Raw genomic sequence first — 16,655 nt, 5'->3', positions numbered from 1 at the left:
AATAGATATGTTTAAAGGATTTGCCATTTTATGTTGTATTATCCTGTTAACTAATATGGAAGTTATTTTTAGTGATGCTGGAAATTGTGATTTGTTTAACCGTGGAAGTGAAGTACCAAAATCAAATATTGAGAGAGATACCTCTGAACAATGGGTGCTTGAGGAAAGCTCTTCTATTATGCTGGACACAGTCAATATTTATTTCATTATTCTGTTGCTAGAGAAATGTATTAGTGACTCTTTTGCAATTCTGAATGATGAAAAAGCAGTTTTGGTTGATAGAGAAAAGAAAGGAAAATCAAGATTTACTGTCCCAGCCTTCTGCAGTAGGAAATTAAGAATTTGGATGGATCATGCTCTTGTAATTGTGTGGATTTTGGGTTGGGTTGGTTTGCTTTGCTTTTTACTCAGCCTCTCGTTTTTCTTGAGGTCGAGGAATGTCAGAATAGCCTGTTTGAGTCCATAAGGAATTACGGCCTGCACAGAAATGGAAATTTTTGCCCAAAAAAGAAAATGTTACTCGAAGGCTGCATGACCTTGTGAACATGGGGCTGAAATGGTGTCAGGGGTATGTAAAGTAAAAAAAAGTGGATATCAGGCCTTCTGCATCTCTGATTCTAATGTGGTTTGTCAGGTGCAGCTGAGGTACTGTGGTTATGGCTTGAACAGGGTTTCTCACCTCTGGAAACAAAAGTTAATGACTGATAGGTAGGGATGGGGAGATGCTTCCACAATAGCGCGCATACTTCCTGCTATGGTGTGCATTTTTCTCTTTCTCAGTTTGTCTCTGCCTAATAGTTTATGGGCTGGCACTTACTGTGAATGAGGATGGACTGAGGGACAGCCAGCCAGTCTCCTATTTGCATGCATGTGCTTTTAATAATCCAATCTTTCACAATCCAGACAAAAGAGGAAAACCTGCTTTTGTTGCACAGTGTGTTAGCAGGAAACACAGCACAGGTCAAAAGCAGTTTTATATTGAAACAAATCTCAGGCTTCCTTTTCCTTTTGTCTTACAGAGGCAGGCAGCGGCCAAGACTACGTGACCTCAGAAAACCAGCTGCTTTACTACCCTAGTATTACCTATGCCATCATTGGTAGCTCTGTCATTTTCGTACTCGTGGTGGCCTTTCTTGCCTTGGTCCTGCACCACCAGCGGAAGCGCAACAATCTCATGACGCTGCCGGTGCATCGCCTGCAGCACCCTGTGCTTCTGTCCCGGCTGGTGGTCCTGGATCACCCACACCACTGCAGCGTCACCTACAACGTCAACAATGGGATACAGTACATGTCCAACCAGGCCTACCACAGGCCTGTGGACCTGGACTCCCCGCCATCCTACTCGGAGGCTGTGCTCGACCAAAGGTATGTACAGGAGGTAACTCTGTTTCACACTGGTCGTTACAGCTCTGTTGAGCTGTGATGCTGCTCCCCACTTGTTCTTATTACTGCTTTTGACAGAATTCTGGTGTTGCACTTGTGTTGCATGCATAGGGTGAAATTTCAGGGTAAATTTGAGCTCCTCCTGTATCTGAAAAATTCATGGTCCTCAGGTCCTTTTACTGTTACTGATATTGAAGGGATTTGAGGCAAACTTTAAATCAGGTTCTCTTAGCACATGTTGTTGATAGTAGAGATTTTGAGGATGGTAGGAAAATGCAAAAGAATGTATCACTTGTCTAGTATTGATATCCTGTGCTAGTCTGGAGTCAAAACATGAAAACTGAATTTGGAGTTTTGCTAAAAAACCAGCTATGTTACAGGTCATAGCATTAAAAAAAAAACAATCCCGTTCATATACGGTAAGTATATAAGAGTGAGAGAGTTCTTCAATTCCTCTATAAAGAAATTGTATCATTCTTCTGCTCTGCACTACTTTACCAACAGAAGAAAAGAACGGGACTCTGAAATGTAAAGCACTGTTCTTATTTTAAATAGCTGAAAGTGCTTTGAAGTTTGGTGGGTGGGTGTGGTTTGGCTTATGATGTTTTTGATGTTTTTGTAGTTATGACACTGGTTTTATTTGTAGGGAATTAACCCTCATTTTAATCTCTGTCTGTAAAGTCTTTCCCAACAAAAATCCTAGACTGACATCCTCCCTACATAAAAAGGGTATGGTACAAACTTTAATGATCCAGATTGGTCTCTATCACCACGTTGGTATTTTTTAGTATGAACTGTGAGATCTAAGAATAATAAATTTACATTCCTATTCTCTGTTGCCTTTGGCTGCAGAGCTCTTGTCTTAATGTTGACTTTCATAATAATTATTTCTTTTCATTAGTAAGGACAACTAAATGAGCAGCTGTCCAGCTTGTAATCATTTCTCACCTGAGCTGATACAAACCATCAGCAATTTCAGAGCTAATTGCTCCCAGGACCTGTTATCAATCTACTCAACCCTTCAGTCCCTTTATTTGTTTGCTATCAGAACCACAGAACAGTTTTCCTGAATGCAGTACTCATCTTGTCTGTGGCTACTTAGCAGTTGCTCTGTATGTGGTCTCACGACAGCAGAAGTGATTTGTCAGTGTGGAGAATTCAGTTTGTTATTTATTCATAGACTCTAAGCCATTAATCTCTGTCACTTAATGGAGGTTTCCTGGGAGCTTAAGTCTTGTGTTCACATCATTATCTGTAGGTGTAAATCCACCACTTACGATATTTCTTTCAAAGTGCTTTCTCTGGTGTAAATATTATACAGAAAAAATTTTTACCTCTTGCAGCTGTCTTTGAGCCGGCTTTGTTGGAGGTCCTAACTCAGAGTGTGGATTGTTAAGCAGGATGTAATTATTTATGTTGCACCTTGACCAGAAACCTGGGTTCCCAGGGACGATGTGGATATTTTGAAATTACCTACAGGCAGGTCTGAGATCTCCTCATATGTGTCATAATTGAAAAACTAAGAAATAGTGTTTGGTTTTTTCATAATTGGAATACTATGTGCTGTCTTCTGTACCACTGTTTTCAGTAACTTCTTGTTCTGTTGTGTATTTTACAGCAGACCACCTTGGTTTGACCTTCCTCCACCACCTTATTGTTCTGAATCTGAATCCCCTAATCAACCAGATCTTCCTCCTTACCGATCTCGGACAGGAAGCTTGGCCAGCACAGACACCCCCAGGGCAGAAAGTCCTCTGGGCACATCCGACAGTGGATGGACAGGAGACATCCATGGCAGCATGGATGGCCACAGAACTCTTCTTGGGAGGACAGTAGATCAGAGCGATTCTCTGGTCAACCACGTCGCTGAAAGAGAAGTGTAACTGCTCCAGTATTTGGGATGGGCAGGAAGGCTTTTACTGTGTCTGTATGAGTTAGTCTGCAGTGGCTAATAGGTTTCAGGGGGACATGTGCCTGAATGATGACTTGATTTGAATTCACACTAAGTATTTGAATTCAGCATTTTGGGCTCATCAAGTACAGAGGGCTAACCCTGGAGTCATATCAACTCTCCATAATATTTCTGTGAGCAGGTTCTGGTTCAGACAAATAAGAGAAACATCAGTACTGTGTCAAAAGAACTGATGTGATGTATTTATTGGACTGCTTACTGTATATGAATGTATATATGTATGTGTATAATATATACAGAAGTTCCACACAAGGACTGTGCCAGAAGGACTCTTGTTTTCAAACTGCCTCCTATCTTGTCAACATGTGAGCTGTTTCTTCTTACTGCCTGGTGCCAACTGGTGGTCAATGAAGCACGAGAAGCAGTCGTTCTGCTTGGAGATCTGATGCCCAATGCCAGCCCCCTGGCAGTGCTCAAATTGCAGATGTCCTACTTGACCCCTCTCTTCATGGCCTGGAACATTCTCACCATGAAGGAGTTTTAAGCTTGTAAGGATGCAACAACTGTAACTGAGCAAACAAGGGTTTTTTCACAGATGCTAGTATCTAGGCCAGATTTGCATGGGTTGTCTCAGCAACACCACAAAGGTTTATCTGTCAGACTTCAAGGCTGAGTACAGAGGCACTGAAGCTTCTCAAAAACACAGCTCAAGACTTCTTTTTCTGTGTGGAAAAACAACATTACTCAATGTATTCCCTCTTAAAAAAAAAAACAACCACAACTAAATAACAGAACAAAGAAAACATCCGAATTATTAAAGCTAAATCTTCAACACCAAAACCAGTCTGAGGCAAACACCCAGCACAGAAAGCTTTAAGTTCAATGGCTAGTTTGTTATATCGGTAAAATATCTGAAAGTAGGTCACGTGGTGGAAGGTGTTAGGCTTGTTGTCCCTGTCTTTAGTGTGTGTAAGTACATGCATGGATATACATGTGTAATACTATGTGTAGGTATGTATGTAGTGCATCACATAGGTTTAGTTCTGCTGCTCCACAGGAACTCTAGATGTCAGAGTTTAATTTTTGATGATCTCATTTTTTATGGAGTTTGCATTATTCATGTTCATTTGGTTGAAATTCTAACTTCTGCAGAAAACCAGGATTATTTATGTCTGTTTTGTCCTAACTCTTGGAATGATCTCTCGAGTGTGTTTCAGTACACCTTACTGAAATCACCCATGTGAAAGCATCTCAGAGGTAAGGGTATTCAGAGTGGTAAGAGGGAAGAAGCCATGAGTTTAAATGCCACTGCAGTGCTGTGCTTGTGCTCCATATACAGAAAACAATGCAGTGTCTTCCTCTTGTCCAGGCGGAAATTTGCCATGAAAAATTATTTGTGTTTGTCTATCCTGCATTTCCCACTCCTTCTATGCAAAAGAACCGTACCATTAAGCAGTCTTTGCTGTTCCAAGGAAATGAAGGAAGCAGACTGCCCACACCTCTTGCTTTCTTCTTCCCCATCTTTCTAAGGTAACTTCTTTCACCCAAAAGTTACATGTTCAGAACCCAAGAATTTTTGAGCTGGAGTGTAGGTAGGGGAACGATTCAAATTCAGTCTCAGTTCCCGCACGTACACTTGAATTTTTTGGTGGTTTTTTTTTTCATTTCCAGTTCTGAGGTCTACTGCCATGTTATGTAAGAGGCAGGGGCTGGATAGATTTACAAGCACAGGTACCAGGACTGAGATGATGTGAGGGGAAGTATTGGAGAATTGTAATGCTGATGGGCTTGGCTGACTTTGGAAGCAGATTAATGGCAGCCTGTCGTGATGTCTTGTTGAAGTTGTTGCTCCTAGGTTCTTGTAATGTAATGTAAAAGACTGGGTAAGATTTCATCCTTGCTGGGAACTCAAGCATTTAATTATGCTACTCTTCACCAAGCAGGATTTGGCTTATTAATGACTCCATCCAACATTGTAGGCAGACTGTTGTCATTGTCACGTAGCAGACAGTCATTCTTTATTTTACAGGTACATCAAACTCAGGTACATGAATAGTTAATAGTACAGGCAGGTGTAGGGATGTCTCCTGTGACCACTGGGCCCTGCTGTCCCTCTTGCCTTTCATTAAGATTATGTTTGGCCTTTGTAAGACAGCTATATCAGAATGAGATATCAGAATTAACCTTGGATGTTCTTCAGTTGCAATTTTAAAAACTTTATATTGGACTTGAAAACATGCCATTGAAGAGTTTGCAGTAGTTTCATTGGAATTAGATGTCTTTTTTATTTTAAAGGTGCCTAAGGCTGTATTAATGAAACTAAATCATTGTGTCCAGTATCCCTCAAACAAGCCTTCCATGGGGAATTACATTTCACCGTGTGTATTCTAAGACACCAGTGTGTGTTCAAACCAAATATTTTGTGCCTATGGCATCTGAAAAACATTGCCTTGCATTGCTAAGAAGTGGGAAAAGAGTGAATATAGCCTGCTTCTCTGCCTTCTGTGTCAGTCACTTTTATATATGTACAAATATATATATTAAAAATACTCTTTCAGGTTGTATATATTCATGTAACTTTTGCATTAAGATAGTCCATTTGGACTTTACAGAGAAAAAAAAAAAGAAAAAAACATTCTAAATGGTGTGACATTTTCCCTTCTAGCTAAGGGAGTATTTATCTTTGTATAGGAATCTTCTAGTTTTTGAGAACACAAGTTATAAAAGGAGATCGTGCCTTTCTGTTTGAATGTTGATTTGGGAGGCTGTTAACTACATTTCTGGGTGTTGTTACATATCATTGTCTAGAGATCCAAAAAGAGCAACAAATCTTGTCTTCCTCTTCATTATTATTCATGGGGACCACTGAACTTTGAGGATGACAGAAGTTCAGTACCTTGCTCCAAAAAGACATGCTAAAACTTGAGGTGCTTGGTCTTACTCCAGTTTTCTGGTTTGCAGAACAGGTTTGCTAGCTGGTTGCTCTGGAAATTGCTGTAGTATTATACAGGAGTTGTTTATGATATGTCACTTTTAGTAGCGTTAATACAGCATTACGCTGCACTAATCAGTGGAATCTTTGGGAAATCTGCTGATTAAATTAAATATTTCATTGACAATCAGTAGCTTTTCAGCATTTAGGCTGAAGTTAAATGTTCATCCAATACCACATGTAGGATTTCTTTTCAATAGTGGGTAAAATTGGAATTGATCATCCTATTGTTTGCAGTTGCTCATAACCTTTTAGTTTGAGGTTAGTTGTCCAACAGCTTTCTTTTCTACTTAATATTTAAACAAGTGGATGTTATTTCAAAGACCCATTCTTACAAAAGTAAAATCAATTAAAGTTTTCTTCCAGAACCAAATTCTGTTTCCACATCTGTACTGAATGGTGACCACTATTGAGTAGTCCTCCTCAGCACAGCTGTTAACGTATTTGAACAAAAGAATTTGAAGAAATGACTACTTGAGGTAAATAAAGAAATGTGGATTAGCCTGTTGGAAATAAGGTTATTTAAAACAAACAAGTAAATAAATTTCAGGAGTTTTGAGTGTCTGTAACCTCTGCTGAAATCAGTGCTGTGTATTTAAAATTAGGCCATTAATGTTTCTGCTTGATAGTAATCTGAAATTCCTTGTTAGGCAAATTACTATTTACCTCTGGTATTGGAAATGGAAAACTGACAGTAATGCTCTTAAAAGAGAGCCTGTGAATAATTTTCTTGGCTCTTCTCTGCAGTGACATACACAACAATACTGACTGCATTGCAATTTTTAAATAACTCTGCATTCATTCTTACTTTCTTTTTAAGTCAAATCAGTTTTATTTACACCACTTCACTTTGATACAGCTAATAGGGCCCTTGTGATAGATTTAGAAACTGAGTGGAGGAAAGAGATGACTCTTATTTTAATTAATGCTGCAGCTTGTTAATCTTATGCTCTTTACTTTTTAGACATCTTAGGAAAGACAAGTGGTTTTAGCAGATAAGAAAAACTATTAATGATGAAAAGGATGGAGGGACACTGATTCTGATTTTTAATGAATATTTAAAATTGTATAAATGAAGGAAAAATTTAATGCTGTATTTTTAATGTGGTGATCAGATGACAAGTACTGTCTTTAACTGTTGCATATTGGAAGTTACTTTGCATATAATGTCTGTAATTAAAACTGTAAGACAAGGGCTTTTCTTGCAGTTCTTAATAGATCTGAAGTATTTTTTTATTAACACAAGGTTATATTACACCCATGGACTAAAATGTGGACTGCAGAAAGAATTTGAATACTGTGCTGGATTCTGCCTTAATGTATCCCAGTACAGGACAGTGGCCTTCATTTGTCCTTTTTTTTTTCCTTCTGATTTGAGGGGCTTTGTCAACTTGAAATGGAGAAGTTATCTAAACGCTTTAAGGGAAGTTGTATGTTGAAACGTAACCTTGTCTTAAACTTTTGTAAACTGGAAATCTTCAAAAATGTATTCTGTATTCCTGAATAAAATTGGTGTTTTAATACTGTTTACAAGTGAGCATGTCCCCTCATGAAGCCTCAGTTGTTTTAGTTTTATAGCCTCCTACGTGAGGCTTCTTACAACTTCTTTTGCATTCCATTTTAAGTTTTGTTAAATCTTTGTGGGTTTTAAATAATGTTCTTAAAACGAAGGTATGTGGGAAACCCACATGTACCTGCGTGTATAAAAATATATTATACAAATGAAAATCACTTAATTTCATAATTTCTCATTTTGCCATTCTGTTTGTATTACCAATGATAAGGCATCTGAACCAGTTGTGTTTTGTTTTGTTGCAAAGCTCTAGAGGCTTCAGCAGAAATTTGTGCTCTGTGCTGTATACAGATTTACTAACACAGCCGAAGGGCCTTCAGCATTCACTTCTGCCTGCCACTTTCCCACCACTTACATTCCCAGCACAGCATCTCTGTTTATCTCCAGGTCTGTGATCCACGTGTCAGACGTGTGAGCCAGATTCAAGTTGAGATGCTCTGTGGAGGCAGCGTGTCTGGCTGCAGTCCCATGTCAGGACTCTTTCCCTGGCAGATGCTGGTGCAGGCACCACCACTATCATGGGAACTGTCCAGCCCCATGAAGTCCAGGCCCACTTGACATCTGGATCGTAGCCACTCTTTTTATCAAAATCACTCAAAGGACTATTGTTAACAAGTACCCCTTATGTTATAAAGTTACTTTACCAGACTAAGGAGAACAGATTCAAATGTTACATCTAAATATTTGCATCTATATGAGAGGTTGGGTTGACGTATTTTTCTTCCATGACTGTTCTCCACTTGCTACCTTTGCAAAGGCACGGCAGTGTTACCATTATCCTCGCTAATTAAATCACATGCCTTTGCCCAAATTCTCAGATAACCAAATTCTCAGGTAACCTTTGTTTGATGCTGGCAAACTGCCCCAAAATAGCTGTGGATCCAGAATTCACACCAGCAGCACAGGGGAGATGGAGCTGTTGAGGCTGTCATAATGGGCTCTTTGCAGGGGAGGGAATGCTGGGGTCTCAGAGCTGGCTCATTCAGTCACATCCCAGCAAGAGCTATGCTTGAGAAATGTTGATTCAGAAGACAGCTGCTTATAAAAATAAATACCATACTCTCCAGCTAAGCTCCCTGATTAATCTTTTTTATTCTCTCTTCTTTGATTTGTTTAAAGATCTTAATTTTTATACCTTAAAAATTAAATAGGCAGCAGTGGTTTCTGAGTGCGGCTTCTTTTCTTGCTGGTTCGTAAGCAGTCTCTTGATCAGTCAGCCTCAGTTATCTGTTGGAGAGAGAAATAAGCAGCTTTTTACTGTTTGGAGAGCTGTAGTCCAAAATGATGTGCTGTTATTAATTGAAAACAGGACATCTTCATGTGGAAATTCACAGTTCTGCTTTTCAAAGTGAAGTTGAGGGTATGCATATTGCATAAAGCACTTTGGAAAAGTACTGGATTGATCTCTCTGGGGAATTAACTTTTCTGTTTATCTGCCAAACAGACTGTGAATAGATAAACTGAAACATGATTCTCTGCTTCCCAAAATCCCAGTAGTATTCCTTACAGCCTTATTGAGGGGACCACTGGAGAAGAGGTAGAGCAGTTTTGGGGCTGGTCACACCCTTAGCATTTCTGAAGGAATGAGTACTAAGTGTTTCAGCAGTGCAGTTGCTTTGGTGCTGTATACCATGCAGAAGACCCCTATTCACTGAGAACTGATTTGAGACCATCACTTCCTGTATGCTTCCAAAAGCCACTCTACAGGTGGCTTTATTTTTGTTTTCCTAGTAGCTCTTACCTAAGGTTAATTCCTATCAGTTACCCTGAAGTAAAACCTTCCACATCTTGTTATTTGATACCACAACCTGTAAATCCTTCAGATTTAAACCACTGTCATTTCTTAGCACAAAAGTACAAGAACCTTCACCTGTGTAAGAACAACAGGAGTAACAGCTCAGCTTTACCCAAACCCACTCACTTCTGGAGGAACACCCTGGCCGCATCAGTTTGACTGAATGAATCTTAGTTACATTTATTTGGAATACCTGCCATTTCCTTGACAGATGGGAGTCATGTTGCAGCACAGTGATGAAGTATGATGTTGTGTTTGACAGAGTAGATTTTTCTTCTCATTTGTTTGTGACAGAGTTACCTTAGTAAACATTCTTCGCCCAACACTGCATCCAAGGTAGCACTAGCTTGCAGAGTGTATGGGATACAGGGAAGACAGCAAGGTTGGCTGTTTGAGATATATATATGTGTGTGTGTGTATATGTGTGTGTATATATATATATACGTATATAAAAAACTCCTTTGGAGATTTCTTAAGCGTTCCAGCTCTTTTACCTGAATAAGAAATATTTAAATGCTGCACAATGAGTGCCTTTGCAGACTAAGGAAATATGGTTGATATTTGGCTGCTCTTTTGCTAAATTCTGTTTACTGAGATATGGTGCAAAGTCAAGACCAAAAATTCTCCATGCATCTGTTGCTGTATTTATTGTTCTCCCTTGGCAGCCTGTGCAGAGCAGAGGAGTTAGCAGAACCAAGGAATTACCCCAAGTGAATTTGGAGAGTACTTTGCTTCAGGAATAAAGGAGCTGGCTTACATATCCATTTTCAAGGTGTCGTGTTAGATATGCTGGTTGAGACATGGATTACATAAAATAAAATCATACCTGAGCTTCTACAGTGGAAAAAAAAAAGGCCACAAAAAGATGCAGCAGATCTTCATCAGCAAAGCCAATCTCTGGAGCTGACTGCAGGTCAGGGTTAGAAATTCACATAGAAATGCACCATAAGCCCAAGTGAAGCTGCAAGTGCAGCACTCACAGTAGAAGGGGTTTGGTAGAATGAATTGGTCTGTCTGGTATATGTTACCTGAAATATGTGAAAATCATTCTAGACCAATTGTCAGCTTCCTTCAGGAAGCTAAATAGAAATCCTTTGGCTGCTTTGTTGAAGTCATGTTTCTCAAGTACTCTTTCTTTTTTCTTTTTACTGTTACTCTTGTTACTCTTTCTTCTTTCTTTTTATCTGTTATTAAGGTTGGGAGGAAGATTTGCAGTGTTTTTTAAGTAGGGGATACCTGAGACAGGGAGAAACATAAAGATGAGTTTCAGGAATAACAGAACCTGCATCTTCCAAGATCCAGCTTCCTGACCACTGAGTAGTGCTGTCTTACCCATACATTTGTGATCTTTCAAATCCATTCAATTTAAAAGAAGATTTTTTGCAGATTTAAGGTGAGGAAGAAAAAAAAAGGTAAGTCTTGACTTGCAGGTAACTGTTTCAAGTTCTCTTTGCAAAAATTCAGGTGGTGATCAAAAACATAAACAAATATTTGAATTCCCTGTTTTCTTCTAACTTCTAGGTACTTGTTTGCCCTATTATTTTTTCAGACTCATTGAAACAGTTATTCTGTATAGCTCTTTGCATGGAGGATGATTCTGCTCTAGAATAAGATCCCAAGCTGTGTATTTCTGTAGGTTTTCACAAAGGAACGTTGTAGATTAACAAATATGTGGACTGTGTGTGTCTCCCATAAGGAGCTGTGGTGTATTGGAAATGGGTTGCTGTAAATAATGCTGGTTTAAAGATGTGAACTGCAATTGCAGTGTGTGGAGGGCAGGGCCACAGGTTCCTACAGGTGCTGAAGGAACACTTTGTCAGATGGCTGGCACATTTTCTGCTTTACAGAACCGGGGAGAGGAGGGGGAGGAAATAGGAGGGAGAAATGTCATTTTGACCCTGAGTGTACAGGTAGCCCAAAGTGATACAAGCAACTACAGAGAAGAGTGCAACCCGGCTGCCTTCATGCTGGCATTTGAAAAAATAGCTCAAGATAGTGCTTTGAAGGGTAATGTTATTAAAAAAATAATAAAGTCCCCACTTTCTTTTATTGATATTGATATCAAGAATGAGATGACTAACGTGGTGAGAGTGATTTGAAATGATTTTTTGATTGTTTTTTTTTCCTTTGAAAATTTAGATGAAGGTAATTATGGAATGGCAGCAGCATCTGAACTGAAGGGAGTGCTTTTATCTCATCTCCTGCTTTTAAAATAGCTGTGCTCTTATCTCTGCTTTGAGGAAGGGGGTGCAGGGGGAGAGCACCCCTGGCGGTCACCAGATGAATGAAATGCCTTTCAAGACCTGAGGCCATTAAAGGCCTCAGCAAAGATATTAAGAGCCTGCCAATGTGCTGATAGCATGTTTTGTATTAATCTGATGAAGTAAGCAGAGGAGCTGTTTCCAGCATAGGCAGGTGCAGTGTAGGGAAGCACTTACTGTGCCCAACGAGATGGGCTTTGAGCTGCTCTGGGCTGTAAGGGGAAGGTGTGATGTGACACCTGGACAAAGGACTGAATGCAAAACCTTAGGAGGATGAGGCCCTGGCTGGGGAGGAAGTGGGAGGCAGGGAGCTGGAGAACTAATAGCATTGCTGCCTGCTAATCCCATTAAGGTAGAAATTGTCTTTGCTCTTGTTTTTTTTCCTGGGGATGTTCCTGTGCCAACCTGGGGATATGCGTGGTGAGATCCGAGCTCACATGAGAGCCGAAGTCGATACTGTTGTGTCAGGGTGAGCCTTCATTAAGTTGCTGGGTAATGAGCCTTATAACCCTGTTACAGGCAGAGGTTAATCCTGCTGCATTGTGTGCTGGGTAGCACCTGCAGCTTCAGGGGTAATCCATCACTTCTCAGTGACACAGGACATGCCTGCACAGGCACACCTAAGGGTTTCAGATCTTTTTGAGAAAACGGGCACTAATTTCAGTGGATGAAGTCTGATCTGACTGATTTTACAATCACCTGTAGCCAATGGTCCATCTCTTGTCCTGCTGAGGTGTGCTGGTTGGACTTTTGATGGTGACTATCCTACTTCTGAAGTGAAAGAGCCTTTAAGAAAATAATCATTCCTAGGATTTTTATTTTTCAGGTCACCAAGGCAGAATCCATGTGAGGGGAGATCCTGGATATGCTCAGGCTTTGGGCTTCAGCCTTCTCTCAGTGACTGAGGATGGTAGCTGAACCTCTATGGCAGCCCCAGGAGTAAGTCTGTCTGAAACTTGTTAAACCACCTTTTAGGATCCAAACATACTCTTAAACAGAAGCAGCAAAGATCATCTTTACCAAATGGAATGTGACAGGCCCAAAGGCAAGGGGGAGGAAATTAGGGGAGGGAGGGATAAGACCATGAGCTGTTATCTGGAAACAAGCTTGTGCTGTACTCTTTGGAGAGTGTCTGACTTCACACCATCAGTCACCTGCAAAGGATTCTGAGGCTATGAGGGAGCTTTCCCTCACCATTTCTGACTGTTAGGAAAATGCCAGAGGGTCTGTCTGCCCTTATCTCTGTTCAGTCTGAGAGTTTATTAAGATGCCCCAAAGAATTTTGCATTTTATTTGTGCCTGTGGTTATATCTCTTCTGTCAGCTTTATTTTACGTGTCCTTTGGTGAAGGTTTGGTGCTCCTGTGCATGCTCAGTCTGAATACTGCCTTCTGGCCCTTGCTTTCTCTTCAGCTTACATGACTGCTTTACAGTGCCCTGCTGATGGAACGTAATTCAAGGAATTAAAGTTATCTCTGAACTTTTATTGCGTATTTTCACAGCCCAACATCTGCCAATGGTTCCTATCACAATTTGAGATAAGGCCATCTTATATGGGCTTTGTACCCTCTTGTATGATGGGGTTTAGATTCACAGAATAATTTTGGTTGGAAAATACCTTCAAATTCATCAAGACCAACCATTAATCCAGGACTGTGAAGTCCACTACTAAACATACTAAACCATGTCCCTAAGCATCACATCTATACATCTTTTAAATACTTTTCCAGAGATGATGACTCTACCACTTCCCTGGGCAGCCTGTTCCAGAGCTTGACAACCTTTTTGGTGAAGAAATTTTTCCTAATATCCAGTCTTAATCTACCCTGGCACAACTTGAGGCAATTTCCTCTTATCCTGTCACTTGTTGCATGGGAGAAGAGACCAAGTCCCCCCTAACTAGAAGGTCCTTTCAGGTAGCCGTAGAGAGCAATAAGATCTCCTCTGAGCCTCTTTTTCCCCAGGCTAAACAACCCTAGCTCCCTCAGCTACTCTTCATTAGACTTGTGCACCTTACCCTTCACCAGCTCCATTACCCTTCTCTGGACAAGCTCCAGCACCTCAATGTCTTTCTTGCCATGAGGGGCCCAAAACTGAACACAGGGTTCGAGGCGTGGCCTCACCAGTGCTGAGTACAGAGGGACTGACCTGGTCCTGCTGGGCCACACTGTTTCTGATACTATTCCTGAAGCACCCCTCTTCTGAAGTGGTAGACTGGAAAAGTCTCTCCCTAGCAGCACACCAGCACTGGCTTGGTAACAGCAGGCATGCCCAGCATCTGAGGTACCACTCATCCTAACGCAGTCATATTTTCAGTCAGCAGCCTGTGCAAGGGGTAGGGTACTTCCCCGTAAGCAAGACCCTGGATTCAGACAGATTAGCAGTGCACTAGTTATGATGTGCTTGTGTTTTTCAAGCATCTTGTTTTTTTCCAGTGGGAAATTATAGCTTTGGCTGTAGTCTGGTGAGTCTAGGAGTCACAACTAAAGGAAGCTTTCAAATCCAGGTTCTAAACCAATAAAACATCTCAGATGGTTACTGCTGAGTTAATGGTCCAGTGAATAAACAAACTGTGTGACCCTTCATGCTTCTAGTCTGCCCGATCTTCATTTTCCCCCTGCAGCCTACCCTCATCACCCAAAAATCAAACACCAGGCAATATAATCAAATGCAATGTGATAGTCTCCTTTTCCTTGTTTCTCATCTGGTGCTACAGAACAAGGGGCCATGAATACATGAACCTGAATTCATGGCTCCCCCTCTAGTTGAAGAAGAAATTACTTAGATATTTTTCCAAGATCAATGAGTTGCCATCATGTCCCAACAAGCTTGCATTCCCTGGTAGAGACATGAAAAATGATCCTTTGTCTTTTGTGTGACACTGGCACTGTGGGTGACAAACGCTTGCCTCTTTATGCCCGTTTATGTTATGGCATTGTGCATCTTTCTAGATAAGCTGTGTGGCAGCTCCCTCGTTAATCAAACATTGCTGGCCTATGAACTGGAGACCTAGAGCACTGTCTGCTAGATTTGACCTAACTGAATGCAGGACAGAAGGGGCTGATGGTTCTGGGAGGACTGGGATTATGTCCAGTAAAATCACATTTCTTTGCTGAGAGCTGTGCACTCAGATAAACAAGTGAACCCCTGGAGTATTAGCCTGATTATTTAGCAACCTCTCCTTGAACTGTATGAAGCATTTAATCTTCTTTAGTCTGCAAGTAAACCGGTGATTCTCAGTTAAGGTAAAAGTAAAGGGGAAATTATCGGGAAATTGTCACTGGGTGCTTTTAGGCAAGCCTCTAGAAAATGCCAAAGAACAGCACTTTATCATTTTCTAGTTGAAGAATATTAGTTCCAAGGTTTTAATTTTGGAATGTTGAATGACCTCCTGAGCACATCCTGCCCCCCAAGTGAGACTGCTAATTAAACAAACAGATGTTGATTTGAACAGAGTAAAAGGATGTCATAAAGACGTGCCTTGAAATAGCCAGACAGAGCAAATCTCACAGGAGACTATGGAAAAGAAAGTGATGGAAAACTGAGAGCAAACCACTACAGTTCACGTTGTTCACCAAATGGCCAAGCATGGGAGTGGAAAGCTGTTTAATTACCTTCCATAATCTGATATTAATAAAACATTTTCTAACCAGAAAATGTTGGGCTGATCATTAAAGAACTGTAGTCCTGATCAAGCACAGGGGCCAGTCGCATGCGTCTGTCTGTGTCTGTGCATCTCACTGCTGTCTCCAGGGCTGTGCATGTCAGCAATGACATTTGTTTGCTTTCTATTTTAAGCAATGCCTGGGAGAAAAATATAACTTTTTTTGTTTGCCTCTCTCCCAAACTAATGTAATTTGAAATGCTGTGCCAGGGAGTCTGGAAGGCCTGAGGCAAAAGTCGAAACTGTGACCTTCTGAATATTAAACTGTATCGTGGCAAGCTGAGCATTCCTCAGAAAGAGAAGGGGCTGGGAAGGATGACCCTTGGGCTGTCTGCTTCGTCACTACCCTCTTTCTAGTCCCTCTGCCCTGTCTCTGGACCCCTTGTGTTCCATGACAGCAAGCTGGCTGAGACTGCTAGCTGGCCTTTCAGTGATACTTTCTCTCTGGGAATTGCCGACTGCTTTACAAACACTATGACTAAGGCTTTATAAGCTACTGTGGGGGTACAGAATGACAAAACCAAATAATTCACTTATTTCAAGTCCAAAGTAAAAATAGGTAGTGGAATCTGCCCCAAGATTGCAGGCTGAGGAGAAACCCTAAGCTGATTTTATTGCTACTCCTCCCAAAGACTTCTGCTGCTGGAGCAATAGAATGTCTCTGCTTTACACCCGTTTTCCCTGTCCTAGCTCATGGTAGCCTGCTTTGTTGGCCCCTACCATGGCACTGGAAGCAGTTATCTAGATGTTGAGCACTTTGGGAAGTTACAAGTGATTCACTTAAACTAAGAGGAAGTCCCTTAGGGTGGGAAGAGGGGAGGTGACACCTTGTTTTGGGCCCAGCTTCCAAAGCTGGGAGGAAAGGAATGACTGTTAGAAGTATACTTTAACTACAGAGTAACCCCCTGCCTCATCTGTACTGACTACATGGAGGTAATAAGCAAACCAATATCCAAGCCACACACATCTCCAAAGCTTTGGTATTTTGGTGTCTGATGTTCTGATACTTTAAGCAAAAATTAGTTGTGCTCTTCTGTTGGCCAAAGTCTCCATAGCAGCTTCATTAACACACAGCC

General features: G+C 40.9%; 1 protein-coding gene and 1 long non-coding RNA gene across 3 annotated transcripts in view; one reads left to right on the top strand and one right to left on the bottom strand.

The window, feature by feature from the left end:
- The window catches only part of LDLRAD3 (low density lipoprotein receptor class A domain containing 3), a 116,020-nt gene extending 108,205 nt beyond the window's left edge, over positions 1-7,815 (top strand). For both annotated transcript variants that reach the window (XM_017813765.1, XM_017813773.1), the window contains exons 5-6: positions 1,020-1,365; positions 3,002-7,815. In XM_017813765.1, the coding sequence (XP_017669254.1) occupies positions 1,020-1,365; positions 3,002-3,266 (611 nt within the window). In that variant the 3' untranslated portion in view covers positions 3,267-7,815. The remainder of the gene's footprint in view (positions 1-1,019; positions 1,366-3,001) is intronic.
- LOC108496762 lies at positions 3,905-9,901 on the bottom strand. Its single transcript, XR_001874579.1, has 3 exons — positions 9,849-9,901; positions 8,996-9,087; positions 3,905-4,017 (listed from the first exon to the last, which is right to left on the bottom strand). It is a non-coding gene; the product is annotated as an uncharacterized LOC108496762 (long non-coding RNA).
- Positions 9,902-16,655: the final 6,754 nt, after the last annotated feature.

This window comes from Lepidothrix coronata, unplaced genomic scaffold (genome assembly GCF_001604755.1).
Source record: "Lepidothrix coronata isolate B3197 unplaced genomic scaffold, Lepidothrix_coronata-1.0 Scaffold1, whole genome shotgun sequence".
Lineage (NCBI taxonomy): Eukaryota > Metazoa > Chordata > Aves > Passeriformes > Pipridae > Lepidothrix > Lepidothrix coronata.
This window is presented reverse-complemented; position numbering and strand designations above follow the sequence as displayed.